The following is a 25749-nucleotide window of genomic DNA, read 5'->3' as shown; positions in this document are numbered from 1 at the left end:
GAGGAGTGAGAGAGTGACTCCACGTAAACATCAGAAAAAAATTATTTACTGTGAGAGTGACAAAGCACTGGAACAGGCTGCCCAGAGAGGTTGTGGAGTCTCCTTCTCTGGAGACATTCAAAACCCACCTGGATGTGTTTCCTGTGTGATGTGCTCTAGGTGATCCTGCTCTGTCGGGGGGTTGGACTGGATGATCTTTCAAGGTCCCTTCCAACCCCTAAGATTCTGTGATTCTGTGTGATTCTGTGACTGGAGCCACTGGAATGTTTCAGCAAGAGAAGTAAAATGGCTTGTGGTGTCCAGGGGGCTGCATTGGTTAAGCTACCTTTCAAAAGTGATCAAAGGTAACTTCTTCCCTGAGTGGGCTGTGACAGTGTCCCACCAATATTAGTCACATCTGAGAGTCTGGTTGCAGAGTAAAGTCCAGTGCCAGTTGTGGATACTGCTCCTTATTAAATCAGTGAGGCTTAATCATATTGGGATTTCTTCTAAAGACTACCTGGATGACATCTTCAGCATCTGAGATTAGACAGGAGCCCCTCCTACTGGTATCTGGTGCCCCCAGTACCTAGTGAGGCTCATCCCTGGCCAGGTATAAGTGCCCTTTCCTCATTGGTCCTCCCCTGTAGATGGAGGAATAGCTTCAGTGAACAAAAATGATGGTATGTTATTAATGGCCACTATTTTTGTGGAGGACAAAGCAAACTTATGGGGAAACTAGAAGAAAAGAAGGCAACCGACTTTTCTTCTTTCCAGGAGAAGAACACCAAAGACATTCCAGCAGAGAGGACAAAGCAAGGTAAAGCAATAGATGGTCTCCTGTCTTCACCTGCTCATACAAGCACTATGATCAACTAATTCTGGTTTTTGGTTCTTGGCGCTGGCAGGAGTGCCAAGTCTTCCCCCTTGTGAGACACAGACAGTGGCAGGCTCCTCTAGATGGGCCATACACCTTGTTACTGCTTGATGAGGACCTCTTGCCTCTTCTTCAGACCTTCAAGCAGCTAGCCAGGTGCTATCTTTCACCCAGTTTTGGAGGTGCACACCCCCAGCTGTCTCTCCTGCCCTTCCTGGCACCCAGCACCTCCATGGGACTACCACATGCCTACATGCCTTCTGGTGGCTCTTCTTGTTCCACCAGAGAAGGAGTGGAGACAGCAAAGAGGGATTAAAGCTGCAGGAAGTTCCACCTTCCTGAAGGACTACACCGAAGCCAGCATAGTTTTTCAATAAGCCTGGATCTTTTTGAATAATCCACATAGCTCATAGGTGGAGATTTTAAGGAGTACTTGTATCCAGCCCTGCCCATCCATCTCTGCTGCTCATCCTACATTAGCTCTGCCTCCCCTTCTGCCACCTCTAACCCTGATGTAAGACACCATCTCAGGGTGTGAAGCAGTGGTCTAGCCCCAGCAGGATTCCCATGAGGACTGATAAGGATCTCTGGCAGGCTAGTCTGTTGTGGCCAGCTGCCCCTTGTAACACCAAAAGTGGAAAAGTGTGTTACTCCACAGGCCAAGAAATCTATTACCCAGCCTCAGGTCTGTGACACTCCACATCTTCATGTCCCAGGAGGGGACACTGGTGTTTTATAGGGCCCCAAAGGATAACCCTGCCCTCCACAGCCTGAATGTGCAAGTTTGCCTGACAAGCAGGGAACAAGAGCCTGTATGGTAAACCAGCTTTACCTCAGAGTGAAAAAGCTGGCACCTAAAATTTCCTGCAGCCAGCTGCAATTTCGAGACTGCCTTTGCCCTCTAATTAGTTGGTATTTGCTGTACCAACTATTATCTTTCTAGTTACATAGTGCTGAGGACAATGGCTCCTTATTTCCTACCACAAACACTGGTTACTATTTACCTCCAGCTGTACCTCCCCTATCTCCTATTCCCATTAAAAGAAAGTATCGTTAATGACTACAGCAACGGGAAACACTGGCACAGTTGGTCATAAATTAAGACACTGGGAGCCTTCAATTATTAGTGCCACGTGGCCTGTATTCAAACGTTTACCTGCTCCTCTAAAAATGCTCACGTATTTATCTCCCTTCTGAACCTGAATGGATGCTGGGGTTTGAAACCAGGCACTGGTGCAGGGGTCTGTGCCTCAGCCAACTCCCAACCTGGTCCAAATTTGAATAATTCCGGAGGGAGGGCAAATGCCTCCCTGGTGTAACTCCCTTTGGATACTCATCCCCATAGGGCTGTGCGTGTGCCAGAGCAGCAAGGCACTCCTTGCAGGCTCCACAGCTCCTGCCGCATGGAGATTTGGGATGTCTGATGCTGTGGGGCCCGGAGATGGGGGTCCCGACACAACAAGTGTAAATCCTGCCTTCCTTGGCTGCTGCAGAGCTGCCACCAAGCTCGGGGGCCGGGCATGTAAATCCTGCCTCTGCGCACTGAGATGCCCGATGATCCCGAGGGCTTGGCGCCGCTTTCAGTTACACCGACATAAATTCGCGGTGATCCTGCTAATGCCTGTGCAGATACTCCCCGCTTCTGCCAGGAAAAGTGAGAACAGGATCTGGCTGTGAATCGGTGAAGTTTTATGGCGGGAGAGGCGGAGGAGAGCCCCTGGTGCAATTCCTGGTGTAGCGGGCAAGGGATGGAGGTGGCTGTTGAGAGCCAGCCCTACCAAGAGCTTCATGCGAGCTGCGCGCTGTCTCCCCTGCCCAGCTTTGCCAGCCCTTTTAAAACAGCGTCCCGAACCATCCTTTGCTGCATTTGCACTTTCCCTGCAACCCGCCTCTGCCCGCGCTGGAAGACAGATGCCAAAAATCCCTGCTCGGATCAAGCAGAAGGTCACCAGCTCAAACCCAAAGACCCCACCGCCCATGCCACAGGGGCTTTGGCTTCCAGCACGCCGTCTCCCCTGGCCAGGGGCCATACGGGCAGGGGCCCTGTCAGCACCCACAGGGAGAAACGTAGGGCAGGGAGCTGCCTGCTGTCCAGGGCGGTGGCGGCCCGCGCACCCACCGACGGCGGGGCCTGGCAGCCAGGGAGGGAGTGATACTGCAGAGCTGCGCTGGGACCGACCCACCAGTGACCGGGAGTCCCTGTCGGGGCAGCACTGCCGGGTCCGGGGGGGCACGACAGAGACCGGAGGGCTGCAAAGGAACCTGCCCGGTCCCCGCGGCCACCCAGCAGCGGCACGCGGCTGCCTGGGGGTCTCCTGCTCCGCACAGGGCGGTGGCAACGGGTCCGCACCTCGGCCCCCCGGAGCCGCCCCGTCGGGGGAGGCCACCGCGCCCCCTCGAGCGAGCCCCATCCCGGCGGCGGCGGCGGTGCCCGCGGCGGGGCGGGCGCAGGGGGCGGGGGGCGGGCTCGGGGCGGGGGGAGGCGGGGCGGAGGCGGCCGGAGCCCCCGGGATCCGCCGGCACCTCCCGGGCCCGGCACTCGCCACCGCCGCCAACTTCGGCCGGGAGTCGCCCTCGGTTCCCGGAGCTCAGCGCCGCCGCGGCGACGGGGAGAGAAGCGCCGGCAGCCTCCCCCCGCTCCCTTTTCGCTGCCGGCGGGGGGCTCGGCCCTGCGCGGCGACGGGGCCGCGGCCCCCGGGGCAGGTGCGTCCCCTCGCGGTCTCGGGCCGCCGCGACGCCGCGGCGAGGGGCGCGGAGCCCCGTACCCGCCGCGGGCGCCCGCTCACCTGCCGCTGCCGCCGCCCGGGGACGCGGCGCCCGGGAGATGCAGGTAGGAGGCGGCCCCGGCCCGAGGCGGCGGGGAGGGCGGCGGCGGCGGCGGGGGGAGGAGGCCGGGGGGCAGGAGGCGTTTCGCCGTGCGGGACTGCGCGGCTGCCCCGGTCCGTCGCGGTCTCCGGACGCCTCCACGGGCGGTCCCCGATGGGGCGGGAGGCGGCGCGGCTACCGCCGGGGAGTCGCTGGTGTCTCCCAGCCCGAGAGACATGGTCGCTTTTCGCCGCCGGCCCCCGGGGGTGCCCCCGGCCCGTTACGGCCGCCGGTCGGACAGGGCAGGGGCTGCGGAGGGCAGCGAGGATGGGGCGGTGCGGGCTGCGCGGAGCCCCCGCGGCGGGTGGCCCCGACCCAGAGCAGGAGCCGTCGGGGCCGCGGCTCTCGGGGGGTGCCTGATCTGCAGCTGCCGCGGGCAGCAGCCCCCGGGCGAGCCCCCCACGGCACGACACGGAGCAGAGGAGGGGCGACCGGAGCACGGGGCTGGAGCCGGTTGCAGGGTGGCCCCGCGGTGGTCGTGGAGACGCTGCGGGGGCCTGAGGGGCCATACTCCGGTCCGAGGGACGTTTGTAGGATGTGAGGGATGCTCCTCTGGTATGGCAGGCGTTGAGCTGGTAAAACAGATTTTCCTTCCACGTGACAGACCGGAGTTAGGCAAAACAGATGTTTCTCCAGTAAGGTGGGCACTACTCTGAGTGGAGAGATGTTACTCTCAGATGAGGGCCCTTTCCCTGAGCTTGAGCCCAGCAGCTTTCCCCCGATCATCCAAGCCCCCAGCCCACCCCATCCGCACTCACGGGTCTGCAGGGTGGCAGCACGTGCCATCACGGATCATGGCACGTGGCATGGGAGAAGGTGCTGGTGCGGGTGGAAAGGCAGAGTAGCAGCCTGGTCTCACAGTACCAGGGCATGAGCATCTCAGTTATGCCCATGACAAACATGCTGGTTTATGAAACTTGTTTGTTGGTTTTTGTTTTGTTTTGTTTTTTTCTGGGATTTATGGTGCAATACTTCCCTTACTGGTATGGGCAAAATAACTTCCCCAAACCTTTTTTTGTGTGCTGTGACACACTTTGTTGCCTCCTGTTTTTCATACTTTTCCTCTGCCACCAGATGAGCGTCCCTGTTGGTCTCCCTGTCCCAGCTTGTACCTGCCTCTTAATGCTTTCCTGTCTGCACTCTCCAGCATGTGATCCATCACCCTTGCTTTGCTGCCTGCACCCACATACTCACCCGGTCATCTTTGGGGCTGGTTTTTTTGGGGTTCTTTTTGTGATACCTGTTTCTCACACATGTACCAGTGCTTCATCTCCTTCATAGCCAAAAACTTGGGTGCATGTGCACCAAGTTCCTTGTGTGCACCTGTGTGTTTCGAATATAACTTGCTCTTCTTCACCCATGCATGCGGATTGTCTTCTCCACCCATGCCCCCTTGTCTGACTACACATCAAGGGCTCTTTCCTGTTGCCCTTTATTTGGGCTTTTGTGTCTGCAGAGTGTATAACAGGCATGCAAGTTTTCTCCTTCCTTTACACTCATTTTCATCTCTCTGTCCCTTTAGTGCCTATCTGGTACATGCATATCTCTGATGTCTCCCCCACCTTCTCCTGCAGGTGGGAGGTCTGGGGGGGGCACCAACACTCAGGCATAAGTCTGTCTTTGCCCTTCCTTCCTGCATTTGCTACTGGGCATCGACACATGAGCTGAAATGACCACTTTTTCTGGTGGTGGCAGGTTTAACTTGCAGCTGCCTGTCTTCTCTCACATGCACAGATGCTGTTTTAAAAGGATAATGGATTTTAGTACATGCTCTTCTTCCAAAAAGTGAAAGAAGTGGTCTTTCTCAAACCTGGCAGGAGAGACAGACTCCTCCTAAACCAGTGTCCTGTGGACAAACACCTGGATATATCCAAGGTGAAGGTTAAGCACTGCAGGAATCCAGGTGTCATTTTTTTACTCCAAGCATCCATCCTATGGGATAAGTTACCATGTGTGGCAGTGAAGCTGACTCAAGTACTTTTTTTTTTTTTTTCCTTCTTCTTTAAAGGAATTAGCCAAGTACATGAAGGGAAAAGCATGAAGCAGAGCTGGGGTGTTGAGCTGGCTTCATTCCAGCTGTGGGTTTCCTCTGCTCCCAGGTTTGGTCTCTTGCTTGTGTTTCTGTGCCCAAGAGTGTCCACGAGAGCTTTTGCGAAGGAGTCCCTCCCTAGGTCCTTTTGTTCCTTCAGTATTAGCACACCTCTCCTCAGTAGCTGTGAACAGCCCCTGTGTCCTTTCCCCTGTCTCTAGTGCCTGCACAATGAAAATGTCCTTCCATGTGGGACTAACCTCTGTTTAGGGAAAGCTGAAATGATGGCTGCAAACTCCCAACCCTGTGAAGTCTTCTCTCTCAGCCCCTTCCCTCCCAGTCTGTCAGAATTCATTACAACTGAAGTTTTGAAAGAGCTGGGACCAAAAAATTGGGAGGTTTGTTTGTTTGTTTTCAGGTAGCAAGGTATGTCCCAATTGTATTTTACAGACTTACTCTGCAAAGACCAGAAACACACCTTTTAAAGAAACATGCATGTTCTTGTATAGTGAAGTCCCCAGGAGCTTGGACTTTTAGGAAGAGAGCAAATACTGTGACATTTAAATAAATAAATAAATAAATAAGTCAGTGCTGTCACCTTTAATGCTATTTGCTCCTTTCTCTAGCCCAGTCAGCCTCTCTGCTTCTGAACTGCTTCAGATCTTGAGTCTTTTGTACAGAAGTCATTGGGTTTGGGTTCCAAGGCAGACAAGGAAACCAGTTCTTTTCTGAAAACTACATGATTGCTCATTTAAATGAACATAAATTGTTTCTATTCATACGATCTTTTTTTCTAATGATTGATCAAAGTCAGAGTAAAAACCATTTCATCATTTCCAAATTGATTGGACACACATACAATAAGCATTTCAGAGAGACTTTTAAACACAGTCCTGTTAAAATCAGGATGCAGATAGCCAAGTCATGTTGTCATGTAAGACAGGGCAGTCTGTGATTTGCTTCCATTTCTTGCAGAGAAAGGGACCTTCACTTGCTGGAAAAAGGCATACAGACTTCATTTAAAACTGAAGTCAGTGCAGGAAAGAGCCATGGGAATTTTTCCTGAACTGGAAAAAATAATTTTCTAAATTAGAGAATTAAGGAAGGTGGCCCTAGGTAGCGTTTCAGAAAGAATACCTGAGTGTTTTCAGTGGCACTGAGAATAGCTGGCACCTGGAGATCTCTCTAATTACAGAGGAGAACTTCGAGCATGTGGCTGGATGTTTAAGCTCTATATGCTTATGTTAGAAACAGGCAGTGTTTTTAACAGCAGAGTGATTTAACCAGTGGAACAAACGACCAAAGCCAACGTTAGCTTCTCCAGATCTTAAAATCTTAAAATAAAGACCAAATGTCTTTTTGGAAAAGACGCTTTAGTAGAGTGTGAGCTCTTGGGCTCGCTGCAGAGGTAACTGGCTGAGACTCTGTGGACAGAATTACAGATGCGACCAGACCCTGCGATCCGCCGCCCCCTTCCAAGCTTTGGCTTAGGCCTTGGTAAAGCTTACACAAGCCTTCCCCAGCTCTGCATGAGGTAGAGCAGCAGGGTCACTGGAAGCAGATTGTCACTTCACAGCACAGCTGTTTTCACAAAGTAGGGATGCTCTCACGTGCATGGCTGCTCTCTGCGAAAGTGCTTTGTTGATGGCAGGATGCCCGTATGTGGGGACCCTTCACTTGTCCTTGGGAGCTGGGAAATGGGCAGTGAGGTTTGTTGGCATGAAAGGGACTGCTGTGTGTGCCCTCCAGTCCTCACAGCCTGGAAGACTCAAGCTTGAGTTTGGCTGAGTTTGCAAGACTTTAACTCCTTGCTCTTGCATTAAGTGTCATGAGCAATCGCCAAGCCTCTTCTACTCCATTTTCCCTCAGAAAGGGAGTTCTGGTTGGGTTTTCACTGGTACCTTTCCTTTACACGGCCCCTGTGCAATGTGCATACTCAACTGCTGGGGCTGTTGCTCTCTTCAGGCCACGCTGTCCTGCATGCTTCTCTCAACATCTTTCCAGCTTCCTGGGGAGGTGCATGGAGCTCATGATGGTGAAAAAATGTCGATGCAGTTGAGTGCTCCCCCACCTTCTTTCCCCAAATGGCCCTATCTTGGGGTGCCCCAGCCTGCAGCTGCAGCCCCCCAGCTGTTTTGCTGGGGGTTCCTCCCCAGGCCCTGGCAGTGGCAGATGGTGAGAGCTGCGTGAACCCCGTCGCTTCCCCTTGGTATGTTTACCTGTCTAAATTTAACTTCCCAGCCAGCTTCATCCATCCTAAGCCGACCTGTTCTCTTGTGGCTGAGCTGTGGCTCTGGCTCCTGCTGCAGCATTTCCTGGCTGCTGCGGGTTGGGGTTTGCTGCTCGCTCCCTCTCTCTGGCGGACTCTGGCTCTTCCGAGGTCCCAGGCAAGCCAGTTCTCCCTGCTGGTAGGTTTTATTTTTAAATCCGGTTGCTCAGCCCTCGGGACTGGAGGGTCCCTTGTTCTCTCATCCCTGGTTGCTCTGAGTATTTACTCTGCAGTGGTCTTCAGGAAATCTCCCCTTGTTCCGCTACAGCCCACAGCCATTTCCCTTCTGGCTGTGGTTGCTTCCAAATGGAGACCAGACATGCTGAGGAGCTCCCTAGCCATCTCTGAAGGGACAGTGCCTCTTTCTGTCCCCACTGGGACCCCAGCGGTGAGATTAGTTGGTTCTTCCCTTTGAAGCCATCTTCCTCATTTCACTTTGTTCAGAGCTGGGCTTTCCCAAGCTGGCTTTCATCCCAGTTTGTTTGGGAATCGAGTGATGTGCCCTTTGGCTTCAGAGGAGCTGGAGGAGGGAGAGGCAGGGGAGAGGAGCACTCCTGTTTCTGTTGAGCTGCACAGAATTCACTTTCTTTAAAGTTTCAGAGTTTGGGTCAGTAAATATGGCCCAACTGGCATCTAAATAAAACCATCAGGATCAAACCATTCGTGTCCTGCCTAACCCTGCAAGAGACCCCTAATTGATCTCTGCTTTTCCAGGCATGCCTGCTTGTCATGTAGTTAATGCTGTGGTCAACCACATGAGAGGGATGGTTGAATCCTGGCCTCCTCGGTCACTCTTTGAGCTAACCCGGTGGCCTTGTGTTTAATACTCTCATATTCAGAGGAAAGGTAATGAAGGCCAAGGTTTTTTGCAATGACTAGTGATTTGGGGTATCCGAGTTGAAACACTGTCAAAGGCCTTGATTTTTTTCCGAGGTTCAGCTATTTCTGACTCTTGGGCAGGCTTAAGGAGTCTGGACTTCAAGTACTCAAAATGACTAGTTCATTTTGCAAACCTTCATCTCAGGATCTCAAGCAGAATTCGGCAAAATGAAACAAAATAAAATAATGCATGATGTAGGTCTCTAGCAGGGATACTCGAATGGAGTCTCCTAGAGTGGGAACTGGTTTGTGGCTGAACAGCCCATGGCACTGTTGCGTGCAGGGATTTGAAAAAGAGTGCTTAGTTTAGTGTAGTTTGTGGTTTCAATAGCTCATGGGAAAGGCTTGAAGGATTTGATAGTTTTTCTCTCAGGGAAAGAAAAGGAGAACAACATTGTCTCTATATTTAGGTATGTGTGTTTGTGTTTGTGTGTATATATGTCTACACCCACATAAAGTTTAAGTAAGTCTTACTTTGTTTGAAGAATTTTGGGAAAATACAAGATGTTTTCTGTAAACTCTCCCATCTCATTTGGAGATGAAGGAGACTGAAGTGGTTGGATGGAGCATGTTTTGGGTTGTTTTTTTTTTCATCATTTAGGGTCTAGGGTTAACAAAAGTCATACCAGTGGCAGTATTTCAGTGGTCTTCCTAAATTTATCTTCCATTTGTTCTCTGTTCAGCTTCTTGGCTGGCTTGGTATCATTGTTTTGCTGAGTCCTGAAGCATTATAACACCTCTATTATTGGACAAGTTGGAGTTCTACAGCAAATTAAATGAGACTCTCTTTCGCTTAGCTTTCTTATGGTTTAAAGAATGGCAAGAGAAACATATGAGCCTAAATAAGTCTTCATTAATGGAACATTTTTCAGAAAAAATAATTTTGTGGCTGTTGGGTTCATTACTCTCTGAGGTGTTCTTAAGTACACCCAAGTTGTCTCTAATAATAAAAAAATGATACTGTAAAAAAGAAAATTATGTTCCTTTTTTTCCTCCTCTTTTTACAAATAGAGCAATTCTAGATGTTTTCTTATTATATTCTGTGGCCCAGATTTGTTAATAATCACTGTAAATGTTGGTCCTGGCAGAATGTCAGGGTTTTGTTTAGTAAATATTTTGCCATTATAATTTCTGTGTCACAGTTGGGAAGGTTTGGGATATCTTGTGGCTTTTATCACTGTCAATTTTGCCTGGCTTTGCATCTTTGGAAACTTAACTGGAGCTTTACAATCTTGTATCGAGATGATGCAGATATTCACGGGGTAACCCCATTACTCTACATGCTGTAGTGGAAGCTCCTGGTTTTGAAACAAAATGTCAGCTCTTGCTCCAGTGCCTAGTGTGTCCAGAACCAGATTTGCTCCAGTGTGTGGTGTGTCTAAACCAGATTTCTCACTCCTTGTGGGTGGCTGCAACTGTTATTCCACCTGTGGAGATTTTACAGCCTGACTTACAGGTAGAGTGGAGAGAGTGCTCCTCTGAATTACGACCAATTACCTGTCTCGGTTTCTTTTCTGTTTTTATAGCTATTCCCCATTTCCACCTACTCTTAACAAGCTGTTTGGGAGTTTTTCCAAAGTACAAAATGGACTTCTATTATTATTTTATTAATGGCAAGAAAGTTTTCAGCTGGGTAAACTTGGGAAGTGCACACTGTTTACATTCAGCCTTTACTGTAGTGCTGTGGGCTTTTTCAGCATCTCTGCTATGTCCCAAGAAGCCTGAGCAATTGTGAAAGACCTGAGAGCTGGTTGTCTCCTCCGTAGCATGCTGTGATGATCTAAGAGTGGGCTGGAACTTGGAAATGTATTTTAAATACATTATAGATACGGCTCTGACAATTCATTGCCACTTTTGGTAAACCTGTGTGAGATCTGAGTTAGAATCATAGAATCATAGAACTATTCAGGTTGGAAAAGACCCTTGGGATCACTGAGTCCAACCATCAGTTGTTGAGTTGGTGAACCTCATGCTTCATGCAGTTGACTCTGAGCTGAGCAGATTGGAGGTGACCAGGTACTGTTCACCATCACAACATGCCCCCCAGCACTGACTGCTTTGCCTCTTACCTGTACCAATTCCTGCAGTTCCATGAGGCAACAGGGAAGATCCCTGTTATTTCCTAGCCAGTCCAGTAACTCATTCTTCCTCCTGTTAAAAGAGGTGGTGATCTTCACAGAGCCCAAAACCTTTGTCCATAGCCAGGGAAGGATTATCCAGCTGAACAGTGTGCAAGAGGACATGTGTATGTTGGCCTGTAGGGTATGCTGGAGCTGGACCAGCGATGCAGGAGGATACAGTCCTGTGGAAATTGTGGTTCAGTTGCCTCTTGGGACAGCCATTAGGGGCTGCCATGAGGTGGGAGGAGTTTTCTAAACTCAGCCTGGGATTGAAAGAGCTCAAAAGCAACACCCATTCCTCAGTTATGGATTGTCATCCAGAAGGTCCATCAGTATAGCAGGTGCTGGTCTGATGTTGAAAGCTGCAGACTCAATTGAACATATTCCATTCCCTGTTTTGGTCTCAGGAAAATGTCACTGCTCTGCTCAGTCACAATGTGACTCCACCTAAATAATTTTCCCTTCGGCTCCTCTGCCCAAATGTGCATGAGCGTTTGGCTTTTAATACCAACGTAATCACATCAAATTTATCACTTGATTCTATCAGCCCTTCTTTGGTAGTGCTTTCTCTCAGTGTGCCTCAGCATTATGCTGAGCGGATCTTCCAGACCATCTTGTTGACCTGCAATCTGAGGTCCCACGTCACAGTAAATTGGCTTGCTGTGTGATTTTTGTGCTGCACAGGCTCGCATGTTCATAGCCATTGTCCCATGAGTCCAAAGCAGCAAACATTAGTGGCATAGTTGCCTTTTCAGTTGAACTTTACAACCTTGTGTTTGGGATTTACTGTTTTCTCTCATTGTCCCTTCTACTACAGAAAACTCTGGCTGGTTTTTTCTGCACAGGGAAGAGGTTGCTGGTAGTTGTACATCTGCCTAGAGGCATCTTAAAAAAATGTTGTGCATTCCCAGAATTTAAATTAGGGTTTTGTTTGTGTTTTTCTGCAAATAATTAATATTAAAGAAGTAACAAGTGGTTAGAGGTAATTTATGCTTAGGGAGTCCCACCTGCCTTTTCTAAAGTCTTGCAAAGCAGACTTTGGAGAGAGGTCTGTCTTCTTGAATGCCGCTGAAGAGATGCTGCTTTGGAGAGGGCATCTAGGTGTATCTTCAGACATTACTCCTCATCTGTATGAAGAAATGGGTTTCTGTTTGTCCAGTTCTCATCTGACACCATGGACACTTGCCCCTAAATCAAAATCTCTGATTGGTCTTTAATATTCAGAGTATGATGTTCCTAAATAAGTCTGGGTGCAGCTATGCCAAATTCCTGGACTTTTACAAGGGATCTCCAGTGTGTCCCCAGTGTGGGTATGACCACTGCGGACATCCATATGTTTGGAGCAGATGCCCAGTACTCAAGCAGCAAATCAAGCAAGCATGGAGCTGTTAAAATAAAAAGGCTTTCATAAGGAAATATGGTTTTTCTAAACGGAAATGTTCATAAGAAAACATATTTTTCCATAGTGATGTTTCAAAACCTAATGATTTCTGTTTCCAATCAACATTCAGCCTTAAATGTCATTTTAAGTTGAAACCTGAAACAATAGTTTAAATTTCAGGTCAATGTCCCAGAATTCCTTGTTTTGGATCAACATTTCGTTTTTAATGTTTTGTTTCTGTCAATAATATCTTGGGGTTTTTTTCCCCCCCACATTTTCAAATCAAAGTGTTTGGAATTGTTCATGACCTGAAATAATACAATATTTTGACCCTTCATCCTTACTTGGGACGCAGGCAAATGTTGAAATCCCAACCCTTCTTGGGGAACAGAGATTCCATTCTCTGACTAGATCCACAAAAGTGTGTTTCCATTGGTTTTGCTGGCTGGCTACTTCAATATTTTGTGTGTGATCATTTGTAATTCACTGCAGATTCAATCTGTGGCACATCCATGTGACTGGTCTGGAGAGGCCGGGGGCAGTTAATCTTTCTTGCTCTGTATTGTTCTTTCAAATTAATATCCAGATTTCTCTCCCAAGATAAATTTTCCTTTCTAACCAGCATTTGGTAGTGCACTGTGCAGCTGCCTGATACATATTCCATGCACGGAGGATGACTCTGGTGCTCTCTCAGTCTAGCTACAAGCTCTTCTATGAAATCAGAATGTTTTTAAACTTGAGACAGCTTCTTGGTCATCTATTGTTTGCAGTCTAGCAGACTGCCATATATCTTTCTTCTCAGAAGTTACTTTTTCCCCTTCCCACCATTGTGGGGAACTTTTTCCTGCCAGGCTCTTTGCAGTGTGTCTCTGAAGCAGTTTTATGGTGTTCCCCCAGAAGCATGCTTTTGTCAAGCTGCCTCAAAGCATAATCCAGAGAGAAGTCTCCGAAGCAAATAAAGTCTTATTCTGTTTGGCTTTGAGGTGTTATCTCCCCTGTTCCAAAAATGCAATTGGCTCCATCTGCATCCCTGAGCTGTTTTGTTTGGAGTGAAGAGAACTCAGAAAATCAAGGGAGGCCACACACATAAACAACTGTGTGTAAAATCTATTAATCTAAATGAGCAGGAGGCATATTCTTGAAGGAGAAAATACTGGTTCTCACAGAAACCTCCCTTGTGTATGACATTGGCAGGACTGTTACAAACATTATGTCACTGGAACAATTACGAGTTAGGTGAGTATTTTGAACTTGTCAGCTAGTATAGGCCAAAATTTAGAGGAAGAGATGTTTGATTGTGTTTGTCTTCCATGGTCTTTGGGAATATTTTAACAAATTATTTTCATAATGGAAATGCTCACGTTAGCATGCTAAAGCAAACACTGTTGAAGGGAGCTAAATTTTGATGCCTCAACTTCAAGTATTTGCATCATAAACTTGATTGCAGGAATTGCACTCATCCAGTCAGGGGTAAGAAGTCACGCTTGTCATTCCTCTGTGTTCAGGTAGCAGATATTGTCAGCAATATGTACACAAGCAACCTATGAGACAGGAATTATTTGCAGGAGTTTTTATAAACAAATTTTTATCTCCAATTAGAGAAAAATTGTTAATTGCTTTTCTTAAAATCTGATAAGAAAAAGAGGTTTCCTCAAGCCGTATGTTATAAACTGTTATTCATCTCTGTGGTCGCAGAACTGTGAAACAGGACACCGATGTGTAGGGATTTCTAAACCTGGTTAGCTCTTGGATCGTGGTCATGCAGTGCAGCAGTGCCCAGCTTTCCTCACAGGACGAGGGTTATTCATATCTCAGCACATTGTGGTCCTGTACTTTGGGGTGCCCCAGACATTGTAATTGTTACAATCATATCCCAGTTCCTCTCTGCACCTCTTTAAATAATAGTCTCCTTTCTTAGCTGGCTGGCCTGGGGCAGGGATAACACGTGCTGGGAACAAAAAGCTGTGGTCGACCTTTCTTGGATGAGGTAAGACCATGGAAAGAGGCCTCAAGAGAGCAGTCTTCAGGGGAAAGGGATGAAAGGTTGGGAAATCTACGAGACAACTACTCTGCTCAACTTCCTCAGTTGTCACAGAAGAGGATGAAGTAGTGCAACTCGGAGAAATCAAGTCTTTGGGCTTGCAGTGTTACTCAGATATTAAAATCTGGCCCTGCCTTTTCTGTTCTTTGAGGATAAGGAAGATAATAAGGGAAATTGTTTTGTGTTTTGCACTGGGTTCTCCTTAATGAATTGTGCTCTGCTTAGTCCAGCCCTGAACTGAAAGTTTGTCCTATAGAGTGAAATGTTCCTAAGGGCTTGAACTAGAACAGGCCATGTAAGGGCAAGCTGCAGGATAGGGGTCTTGATAGGATACTCTTGTTCATGCAACCTTGTCATTAGGGTTTGCTCTGATTTCTTGTTTCATTTCTAGTATGTGATGGATTCTTTTCCTGATCTTAGAAGAAAGTCCTTTACAGCTAAGACTTCAGTGTGTAATTTTTTATTTGAGGCCAGGAAACTGTCCAGCATGGAAGCCAAGAGATGCCCTGTGTTCCTGCACTGCAGTTGGGAGCCCTTCTGGAGGAGGCAGAGTGCCCTACCTGTTGCTTTCCAGGTGGAAGGGAATCACCACATACAACCTGCCAGTGCCAAAACCTGAGAGGTTGGCAGACACTTCTGAGCAGCCACTACCTTTTCTCATTCTGATCACCATAATTTGTTTTATTTGCTATCTGATTTGATGGAGGCTGAGGAGATCACTTCCCATGGCCCTCAGGGCAAAACCTGGGCTTCCTAGAGCTATGTTCTTTTTCCGACCCTCCCACAGCCCTGGGGTGACACCCTGAGGAATCTCTCTGGGAGGATGTTTGCTGAAATGTACCAAATTATCTGCAACTTAGCTGGCTATACACCACTGAAATTCATCCCCTTCAGGTACTTTTTTAGATCCCAAAAGCAATCAGTGTGCTTCATCGGGCACCTAAATATTGCTGTTAAAGTGGCTTATTGTCCCCTAGTTTCACGTCTATGAAGAAGTCCCACCATGTTCATGTTTCCATGGTGCTTGTGTGGCACTTACACCATTTTCTCTCACAACTTCCTGAGGATGAAGAGTAGATGCCGTTCTCATCTCCTGTGTTCCTGCCTGGTGCTTGGATGCAAATACAAAGAACGTTCGACAACACAAATAAATTAAACTGTTAATTTCCAGGACCTAATTACAGCTCTCGGGTTTGCTGCCTGGCCTGAAAATAAAGCTCCTCTTGCAAAGTTTCCTTGTTTTGTTTGTTTGTTTGTTTTAAACAAAGCAAGTAAACAAGAGCCACGCTACTGAATGGGAGAGGATGGTTTGCCCAGTTCATTTTCCTGTATTCCTCCCTGGGTTTTGCTCAGCTGGTTGTGCCCCACGCTGTGCTTTGGGAGGGGCATACTGGGCTAAATATATCTGCCCTGCCTGTGAAATGCAGTATGGGGTGCTGCGTCATTTAGTGGAGTTTACTTGGAAACTAAGGTAGGAAGCCAGCTTTTATTTTCAGCCTTGGGTTAGATGCATTGGTCAGTCATCTCACCCAGAGTTTTAGTCTCGATCAGGAGCTTGTCCTTGAAAGACAGACATAAAACCTACTCTCTAAACAAAAAGCCAAGCTAATTGCAGCAACAGAATCATTTTGGGCAGCAATATTTTTCTTGCTCAGCAACCAGATTTACGATTTGAGAGCTCCTTCAGATAGGGAACCTTAAAAAAAGCAAAAAAACCCCCAGTAGCTCAAATATCATAGCTTATTGAGTAGAGGAGTTGGTGTGATGCTCCATGCTCTAAATATATCAGAAAGAGCTCCAGCACTGGCAGCACCCTGACAACTGCAGTCCTGGGGCTTTTGCTTATGTTGGGACAGAAATTTATGCCTCCAAGAAATGTGTGAGGAACAGACGCAACTTGGTGACTAAAGGGGGTTTAGATTTTGCGATTTCTAGTCTTCCTTTTTGGCTTGTCTTCTTCTGCTGTTTCTGCTAGTGCAGTGGGAGTGATTTCGTGGGAAAGGAAGGTATCCCCACAGCATGGAAATGCTGAGGGGTGGATGCAGTGCAAGGAAGCCACCTGAGCTCACTTTAGTCTCTGTCACACACAAGTAACAACCGCAGTGCAGGCATAGCTGCACTGGTGACACAAACCTGCTGGGGAATCTCAGGGTCTTACCCAACCAAATGCATGGGTGGAAACCCTTGCCTTTTCTCTGTGAGCTCACAAGAAGTGTCTCCTTCACGTCTGATGTACTGCAGCCACATCTCTGGCTGCTGAATACATTTTTCTCTCTTCTTTGTGCCACTAGAAGTGAGAGGAATGCCAGTGTCACTATATGGCTGTGTGACTAAAAAAAGGAGATGACTAAACTCTTTACTATAAGGTTTTATATTTTTCCAGGGGGATAGTGATGATGTGAAGAAACTTCTGCCTCGGGCTTTTTTATTGCCTAGCACACTGGGGCCTCTGAATCTTAGTGCAAGCCACATGTTGCAGATGACTTTGCCAGCATAGAGATCTTGGCACTCTGAGAGTCCTGGTCTACACCAAGGGATGTGTGTGCTTAAGGCTAATGACAATAGTGTGTTCCAGATTTCTCTCAGAGGATTTGATTGTGAGGATGGGGGCTGGGCACTGGGATTTCTGGGGTTAACCCAGGCTCTGTGACTTCTGGCAAGCCGTGTGCCATCTTTCCTTCATGGACCTCACCTGGGCACTGATGACCGTGAGAACCACAGAGTGCAGAGGATTACCATTTCCATTTGAACCTGTCCAGGTGCAGCTTATTCTCTCTCTGTAACACAGGAACCTTGAGAGAGCAGATGGGAATTACTTTCCTTTAGCTTCTGTTCTGGGCTCTGTGTCTGGTCCTGCTTTTTTGACTGTGGAGCGGTTCCTAGGAAGGCAGTAGGTAAGTGAACAATCCTAGCAGATACTGTTACAGAAGTTTGGCAGCTTTGCATCTCTTTGGCTTTCCTATATGTTGTTCCTTGTTGCTTTACTGTAAAGTAATCCATTCCCTCCCTCTTCCAGTCCACTGGCATCCCCACCTCATCCCTGAGGAGCTGGTACAGCTTCTGTAGCTGGGATTACCAGGACTGTTCTCCACACCAGGTTTCAGCAATGGGCTAGCAGAGCTCAGGGAAGGTTTTGTTGCTTTTTTTCTGGTGGAGGTAGGCAGAATTCACCAATAGCTGACCCACAGCCATGTGCTCTGGCTGCTGTACCACATGCTGTGGCTCAGACTTAATATTCATGGCTTTTACTCAACTGTTGTGTGGAAAGTAAAGGCTGTCTGCACAGTATACCAGAAAGATACCTCTGGTAGGTGAGGAGTTGCTGGAGGGAAGCACTTGTGTCTCTCTAGTCCGTCTCAGGTTATTAACTAAACCATAATAATATGTAATTACCTGTTCAAAAATAAGCATTGCTCTTGTGTGAAGTTTGCTCCCTTCCTCCTTTTCCCCCCTTAAATCCTTCTCCTTACCCATGTTATCACTATGGATTGCCTCCCAGCTGGGCACTTCGGCTGTCTGGTATTGGTGGGCAGGTTGCAGCCTGAGTGCTTTTTGAAGAGTATCTGTGGCCTCACTTTGGATCCAGCTGCAGAAGGTGAAACTGGCTGAATTGGTCATTGTGCCTGCACAGAGGGCAGGGTGTGTGAAACTGCTGAGTGATAACGCTGTGCTTGTGAGGACACTGCGTGGTTTTGCCCATGAGTAACGCTGCTGGAGTGACTTTGAGAGTGCTGAAGGGATTTGGTCTGTTTCGGTATGCTAATGTCCTCAGTCCCTGTATCCTGCGGACTTCAGGGCAGGAAACTGCCTGCAAAGGGCAGCTGATCTTGAGATACAGAGTTCCCCAACTGCAGGTTCCCAGTCCCTTCTGCAGAGCGATGTAAGATAGCACCAGAGGATGCAGTGGGCAGGAAAAATGTGCACCTCTCCACCAGTTCTGCTGCCTAATGCAAGTGTAAACATAAAATAGCAGCTAGATCCTGGCAGCCCCTGTTCTCCCTTTGCCTTCTGCATGGGCCTCTCATTTCAGTGCCTTTGAGAGAACAGCTGATGAGTTCAGGCTGCAGTTTTGGGGGAGCAGCCTGGCCTTACAGCAGCAATTCCTTCAGCTGCACCAGCCAGAGTAACCGTGAGCTTCCCCACCGTTGGCACGCATTGACTGCAAGGGAATGAGAAGAGAGGCCAAGAAGGGAAAAGCAGCCTTGGGACTGGAAAGAGCAGGGACAGAAAAGGAAATTAATATGAGAGAGCATGTGGTAACCCAGCTGGTATATGGCATATGAGAAGGAGGGTGCAGGTTTGATCGTCTGCCTTCCAGTATGGACACTGCATTGCTGTCCTGTGCTGGTGACCCCAGCACAAAATCTCACGTGACTGATGGGAAGTGCTGTGAGTGTGTAAGGAGATGGGAAAGGAGGGGATGTGATAACACACAAGATCTGTGAGCTTTTTTCTGTTGGCATCTATCTCCTGCTCTGTTTTCTCACCCTTGCTTACCTGAGTGCTGTCATCTCCCAAATAAAAACTGTGTGTTGCTCATATTCTGTGTAGGAAAGCTGCAAAGAAACTTTATGTCTGCAGAAGGCAAAGTAGGAAATAACTTTTTAAAAATTATGATTCCTCAGCCATTACTGAGCCAATGTTCCAAGAAAAAAAAATAAAAATAGGGTATTGTGTTATGGGAGAAACAATTTTTCTCATGGGATATAAAACTTTGTGTCTGACCAGTGAAGGTCTCCTGGCGCTGATGCTAATCCTGCCCAGGTTTTACTGGGCAGTATGTAATGTAAAACATGTGATAATTCCTTCTGCAGTTTCAGGAGAAATTTTTCATTTCCTAAACAAGCGTGCTGTGTTCTTACATCCTGTTAAGCTGCTGCTGTGTGCTGCTCCAGCAGCCCTACCTTAACAGCTCGGCTGGTTTGCTGGGTGGTTTGGAGCGTCTTGATGGAAGGCGTTATTTAATTATCAGCGGTGTTATGTTCCCGGAGCTCCCGACATAAAAGCAAAACACCGGCAGCCTGTAATTAATCTAAGCTAATGTGCCACTGTTTACACTCCATCTCCCAAACCAGACAGATGTAAGAAGACACCCGGCCTTCATCTGGGATCCTCCCAGGTTATTTCTGAGCTATCTTTGGAGAACTGCAGCAAGCCTATCTACCCACCCCGCAAGTCCCTCAGAAATTAGTACCTTTAATTTTTCTAAGGAATGAGTGGGAGACTTTGTTTCCTAGGAGGGAGCAGGGTTAATGCCTTTTCGTTTGCGTTACCACGGCCAACAGTGGCTGGCATGGGACAGGAGGACGTTAACTCCTCCAGTCATCGTGAGCTTTGCAGCTTGAAAGGGTCCGATGTAATTAGCCCTGCTTTCCCCATTGCTCCCCTCGCTTGGAGTGAGGAGGTGGCTGCTGGCAATGGGGATGTGCTGGATCTCTTTGGTGGAAAGATGAGTGATTCTCTGGGCCTCTGGTGTGAAAAATAAAACATCACACATTCATTTTCAATCACTCTGCTACAAATATTCAGCAGGAAAAGGTGATGAAAATGCTTAGAGCTGTGGAGAGACTGAAAAGATTACGCATCCTTAGTTAGAGTGAAGAGTAATAAAAAGCAACATGACAGCAGTATATAAACTTTGAAGTATAGAGAAGTAAACCAGGCATTCCTCTGTATACTTTTATGTAATATAAGGTTTTTGGTGAAATGGAAATAAAACATCTGACATAGGTGAAACTTAATTTTTTTCTTACAGCACATAAATAATTGAGCCCAGGAACTTAGTAGAATGCAGAAAGGATTAGACATTTATGTTGATAAAAATCTTATACACAGTTTATGAATTTTATTCTTGCTGATTTAGAAGGTACCAAGCCTCCAGCTCCTGGACAGTCTTCCAGCTGCAGCTGGTTAAATGCTCTTCCTGGCCCTGTAAACCTCCAATACCTTCCTTCGGAATATCTGACAGTGGCCTCTAGCTCAAAGGAATCATTGCTCGAGCCTTGCATCCTAAACATCTCTGCATTGAATTATTACTATAAACCTGTCTGGGGTCAGAGGAGACCACAACTTTCTGATCACCTGAAGGCTAAGATGTGGCTTAAAAGGATGTTATTGTCATTCTCCCCAACCATAGATTCAAGATGACAATTATTCACCCTGTCAAATCACCAACTCTATTGTCTCGGTGATCTCTTTGCTAGTCATCCAGCTTAGTGTTGTGGTGGACAGGTGACCTCTGCAAGTCTGACTACCAGTAGGACACTTTACAACATCAGAGCCCATACGGCTCCTGTCCTCTTGGAGAATGATGCATTTTGCATGTAGCATTGGCATCTTTTCCTAAGCAATATGTTTTGTTCAGGCTGAAGTAAATTGTAAGCAGCTCAGTCAGATGGAGAAGGCTTTTGCTGACTTCAGCTTTTCCTTGTTCTGAGTATGCCTTTCAGCTCTGATTGTTTTCAAATACTGACTTATCCTGCTACAGATACACAGATGCAGAGTAGTCCCTCCCAGTGCACTGGGCATGTCATATGCTGGGGTATCCAGGGGATATCCAGGTATCCCTGCTTCCACACTGCAGCATTTTGCTGGTTTAGTAGAGGTAGCCTGCCAGCGTTGCTGGCCTGGAGGGAAGAAAAATTTGTAATATCCAGCAGAGGGTGCTCATAAACTGATATCCTAAGTAATCAGGTACCTCTGGTACCTCTGTGCTCCAGTTCTCAGGTGGCTGAGCCCCAGCTTTTGGTGGCCATAGCTGTGTTAGCAGGCAGAGTGGGCCAAAAGAAGTGGGTCTGGAGGGTGAACAGTTGATGCTGAAGACCTAGCACATATGCAGTAGCACTGTGGGGTGGAAGGATGTTATTTTGGACTAGTTCTTGCCTGGTCCTATGGTTGTGGAGAAGGTGTGTGAGGTATCCTCAAGTACACTCTCCTGTGCAGTTTCATTCAAAGGGAATCCAGTTTGTGAGCTCTAAGGCTGCACCAATTTGCAAACCACTGTGTGGGCAGTGGGATTGATGGAAAACTTGCTTCAGAGGTAAATCCTGAATTGAACTACAATACTGGCATGCTCATGGTTGCTCCAGGTTGGTAGTGGTAAGGTCTGCTGTCTAGTCCCTGTTACCCCTGTCAAGCTGATCCTTTTTGCCATGCTGGTGACTGCAGATACTCCAGCTGCTTTCCATTCAAGTCAGTTTTTAGCCTCTGAATTTTGAACCAAGTGTATGCCTGAACTGAACTCGAACTCTCCAAGTGCACCTCCATCAAAGCTTCTAAATTTGATCAGATTTTCTTTTGTCCAAGCCACAAAATACGATGCAAAATTATAACTTGGTCTCGGCTGTGCTCAGAAGGGTCACAAACCTTTCGGTGAACCTAGGCTGAGTTTGTGCCAAATCCCCGCACCAGGTGTATTTTTCATGTGTTTTTAGGACTGTGTGTTGTAAATGTCACATGGCTCTGAAATGGAGTCCCCAGAGCAAACATAGCGTGTGATCAGAGCACTGGGATTAGGGAAGATGATGAGGAATTTTTATTCAGATAATTACAGGCAGCTGAGTTGCCTGTGGAAAAAAAAAAAAAAATCATGCTAATGCTCAGCACCTTGAGAGTACTTACTGTAGAGTAGGCATGACCAAACTCTGCATCAAAGGGGGAAATACCTGTCTGGTCTGTAATCTGAGGCACTCTTGGATTAAAGAAAGATCATAGGTCATATTTATATCAAATGCAGAAGACTTCACTACTAGCTTTACAAATCTCTTCTATTTTCTCTAACACCTTTTCTACTGAAAAAAAAATCCCAGAGTGTTTAACCAGCATACCTAATTAAAAGAGCTGTCTTGCATAATTCATCTTTGTAGTGCTGTTGTGTGGGGGGTGTTCACCTGTAGCCCTCAATGCATTTCACAAGATGGGATTCTCATTGTGATCCTCCTTTTGCACAGGGGGAAAGCCATGGAGAGGGGAAAGTAGAATAGACATGCTTAGCTTATGCTGCCAACCAAAAGTGGGGTCAGCAATAAAATGCCAGGTTTTTAGTTTTGGGCTCTGCTGGAACTGCTCCTCCAACCACCAAAGTGCATTTAGGGCTGGATGAAACACAGCAGCTATTGAAACAATTCGGGACAGAAAGCGGAGGGAGGCAGAAATGTAATTACGCACATAGGGAGCGGTCACGTAGCCAAATGCCGATGTTTGTGTAAAGCGACGTGTTGTCTTTAATAACCACAAGTGTTCTCAGGTACCCACTTATTTCCTCTGCAAGACAACCACCGAGCAGGTCAGCGCCCTCCGGCGTGATGCTGAAACACTGGGTCAGTGTTGACTCAGAGGAAGGAGCTCCACTGCCTGAGTCACCCGCATCGCTTCCTGAGGGACCCTGGTTTCCCCAGGAGTACCAGCGAGCCCCAGCGCTGCCATCCTGCTGAGATCAGATGAGATCATGACCTGAAGTGGTCTGGCTGCAGTTAAAAATAAAGAGATACTAGAAAACAAACCCCGTATCTCACTCTAAGGGCTAGAATGGTGAGGTTTTTCTTGGTTGCTTTTAAAAAAATATTATTTTTAGTAGTTTTAATTATTTTGTCTTGAATTCCAGATTTCCCCCCCAGAAAAAAAGAAAAAAAATAAATTTCTTTAACTAACTTGGTAATAATAGTATGGTTTTAAAAGTATTTGTTTAGCCAATGCTGACTATATGCTTACACAGCTACCTCTGGCCTGGGAAAGATTGAAACCACAATGGCTAAGTATAGAGGCCTCTAAAATATCTTAATATATACAGTGCCTGAATACACAAACAGAATTGGCCTCTCTTCTGTCTACAGGAGCAGTATTTTCCATAGGATTTGTATTGACAGAGGTTTTTGCCCCTGGAGTTATTCCTATTTATTAAATAAAAATCCTCCAGAAGTGCATCCATGTGCTGAACCCCATTCCACAACCACGTTCAACATGATATAAGAAATACAATCTCTTCCTGAAGAAAAGTAACCACTTTTTTAATTCTGTGGTGTCGCAGGCTCCTGACTAGGGATTGGGATTTTTATTTTTTTCTTTAGTTTTTCAGAGGGTGTTTTTTCTTTGTTTTTAAGGAGAGGGGGAAGCTATTGCCAGGATTTCAGTCGTAGCTCTTGAGAACAGCTGGTGCATGCAGGAGAGATGCTCCCATCATTGAAGCCTGGTAGGATCCATGGACTAAGCAGCCAGAGCCATTCTAGATGCTGGGCACAGAGACGCATTTCCTTCTGTAAAGGAAGCACGTCTGTACGCAGCGTGAATCTTGCTGCTGGGATAAGATAACTCCTCTTTGCATTTAGTGCTTTGTAGCCTGTTTTCTGGAGTGCAAATCTCTGTCTCTCTTGGAGCCTGACCCATGACTTCTCTGTGTGCCTCTCTTTGAGTGTTTGACTTAAACTGCCACAGTTGCTTTTGGGCAGTTGTGGGCAAAGCAGTTTCTCTGTTCCTGCTCTGTGAGTGTGATACCTCAAATATGTTCCTGCTGATTCCCAGCTGTGGGCTAGTTTTGTACTGACACAACATATTCTTGGGTAAATGACAGATTTCTCTGAACTGGGGCTGGCACTACTCGCTCTGCACGTAGCTGTAGGCAGTGCCTGACATTGTTCTGGTGGGAGCCGGGAGGTGGTAGGAGTGGCACACTGAATGCATGCCCAAATTATGTGCTCCAGGGAGCAACACCTGGTTTATGAGACATGTACAGATGTTGCGTAGGTCGTCCTCAGGCACTTGTAGATTTTCCTATCGTTCCTAACGTGGTTATCTATCCTGGCTCTGGATTGTTCACTGGCACACCAGCAACCTTGGAAACCCCCCAGCTTTCGCAATAAGAACTTGTCCTTCCTTTTTGGATCCAGCAGCTTCTTTAAATGTTTGTTAACAGTATGCAGCTGAATATATAGACAGTTCTTTCAACACCAAGCCCCCGTCTGACACAATATGTCTGCAGTTACTATACTCAAGCTGCATTTTGAAACCCTTCTGTCTACAAGGCCCATTCTTCGGGGAAATGGTATGGAAGGGGGCAGAAATGAACATGTGCTAGGACTCCTCTGCTGTTGCTGGGAGGCTCTGACACAGGAGTATCAGGCACAGGAATAATGGTGATTATGGTTGAGACTTCTGTGATGACTTCCATGCAGAGGTCTTGAGTATTATTTTAACTTCCAAAAATAAGCTTTTCTTTTCTCATATGTGTGTAGTACTCTCAGCTTAAACACAAAGCATTTGGGATGCAGAGGGGGTGGTAGGACTTGCCTGCAAATGTGTGGCGAGCCTGGGACAGAACCCACTCTGTTATTTTTCCTGGGAGGTGCAAGTCACTAGAAGCTCCCATGGTGCTGTGGGACATCTGAGTGCCTAGACTTTAAAAAAAAAAAAAAAAATCAACCTGTGACATCTTCACTTGCCTCACTCTGATGCCACAGATGCCCTTTTCATTGCATAGCTACACACAAGAGTGATACACTGTGTAAGAGACACAGCTGCAATTTCCTGGGTAAGCAACGTTACTTCTGTACTGTGTTGTAGCTTGTTGGCACTTCTGTTCAGTGACAAGATTGAAATTGTGTCTCAAAAATCGTGCAAGCAGAACACAAGTACCTACCTACCTGTGTAACATAACTTCTCTGAGTACAGTGACAGTCAGCATGACCACTCTGCTAAGAGCTGGAAAAGGATTTTTTTTTTTCACTCTGCTTATGATTGTGGGACATCCTGTACTGCTGACAAAATTGACAAGAGCCTATGAAGTTCAAAGGTCTGTAATCATCATGCCAAGACAGTTTTGGTGCAGTGTCTAACCTGAACAGGAGTAGTCCCAGTTGTCATGGCCTGTTGGTTCCCTCCTTTCACTTGCATCATAAAGCTACACTAGAAAAATGTGATCCTTCTACTTTGTGCAGCTGCATGTGAAGCACTGGTTATCTTCAGTCTTACTGAGCTGCCCACATCCCTCATGTCTCCATTGGTGGCCCCAGGGCAGGGGACAGAAATGCAGTCCCTGTTGGCTCCTGTGAGGAATGCTGTTGTTAGATCAAGGGTTATGAGAGAACACACAAGAGGAGAATAAAGGAGCAGGGCTGGCAGGCATCGAAATAAGGTGGTGGGGGTGCTGAGACAGAGGGTAGATACTGAATTAACTGCATGTCTTAAGAAGCATTAACAATTTACAAGTGCCATGTTGTATCTTTGTAATATCTTTATGGTATATAACATTATAAAATGTAAAATATAAAATCTTTATAGCATCCCTGTGAGCAAATCACTTTACATTGGGATTTGAG

General features: G+C 47.1%; 1 protein-coding gene across 2 annotated transcripts in view; it reads left to right on the top strand.

Annotated features, from left to right (window-relative positions):
- Positions 1–3349: 3349 nt before the first annotated feature.
- Positions 3350–25749, top strand: part of WNT5B (Wnt family member 5B) — a 73681-nt gene continuing 51281 nt past the window's right edge. The window contains exon 1 of one of the 2 annotated variants that reach the window (XM_051626641.1): positions 3350–3686. In XM_051626641.1, the coding sequence (XP_051482601.1) occupies positions 3681–3686 (6 nt within the window). In that variant the 5' untranslated portion in view covers positions 3350–3680. Of the gene's footprint in view, positions 3687–15871; positions 15912–25749 lie in introns of those variants that run through there. The other variant, XM_051626651.1, reaches the window with a different exon arrangement.

Source organism: Apus apus, chromosome 1, assembly GCF_020740795.1.
Source record: "Apus apus isolate bApuApu2 chromosome 1, bApuApu2.pri.cur, whole genome shotgun sequence".
NCBI lineage: Eukaryota > Metazoa > Chordata > Aves > Apodiformes > Apodidae > Apus > Apus apus.
This window is presented reverse-complemented; position numbering and strand designations above follow the sequence as displayed.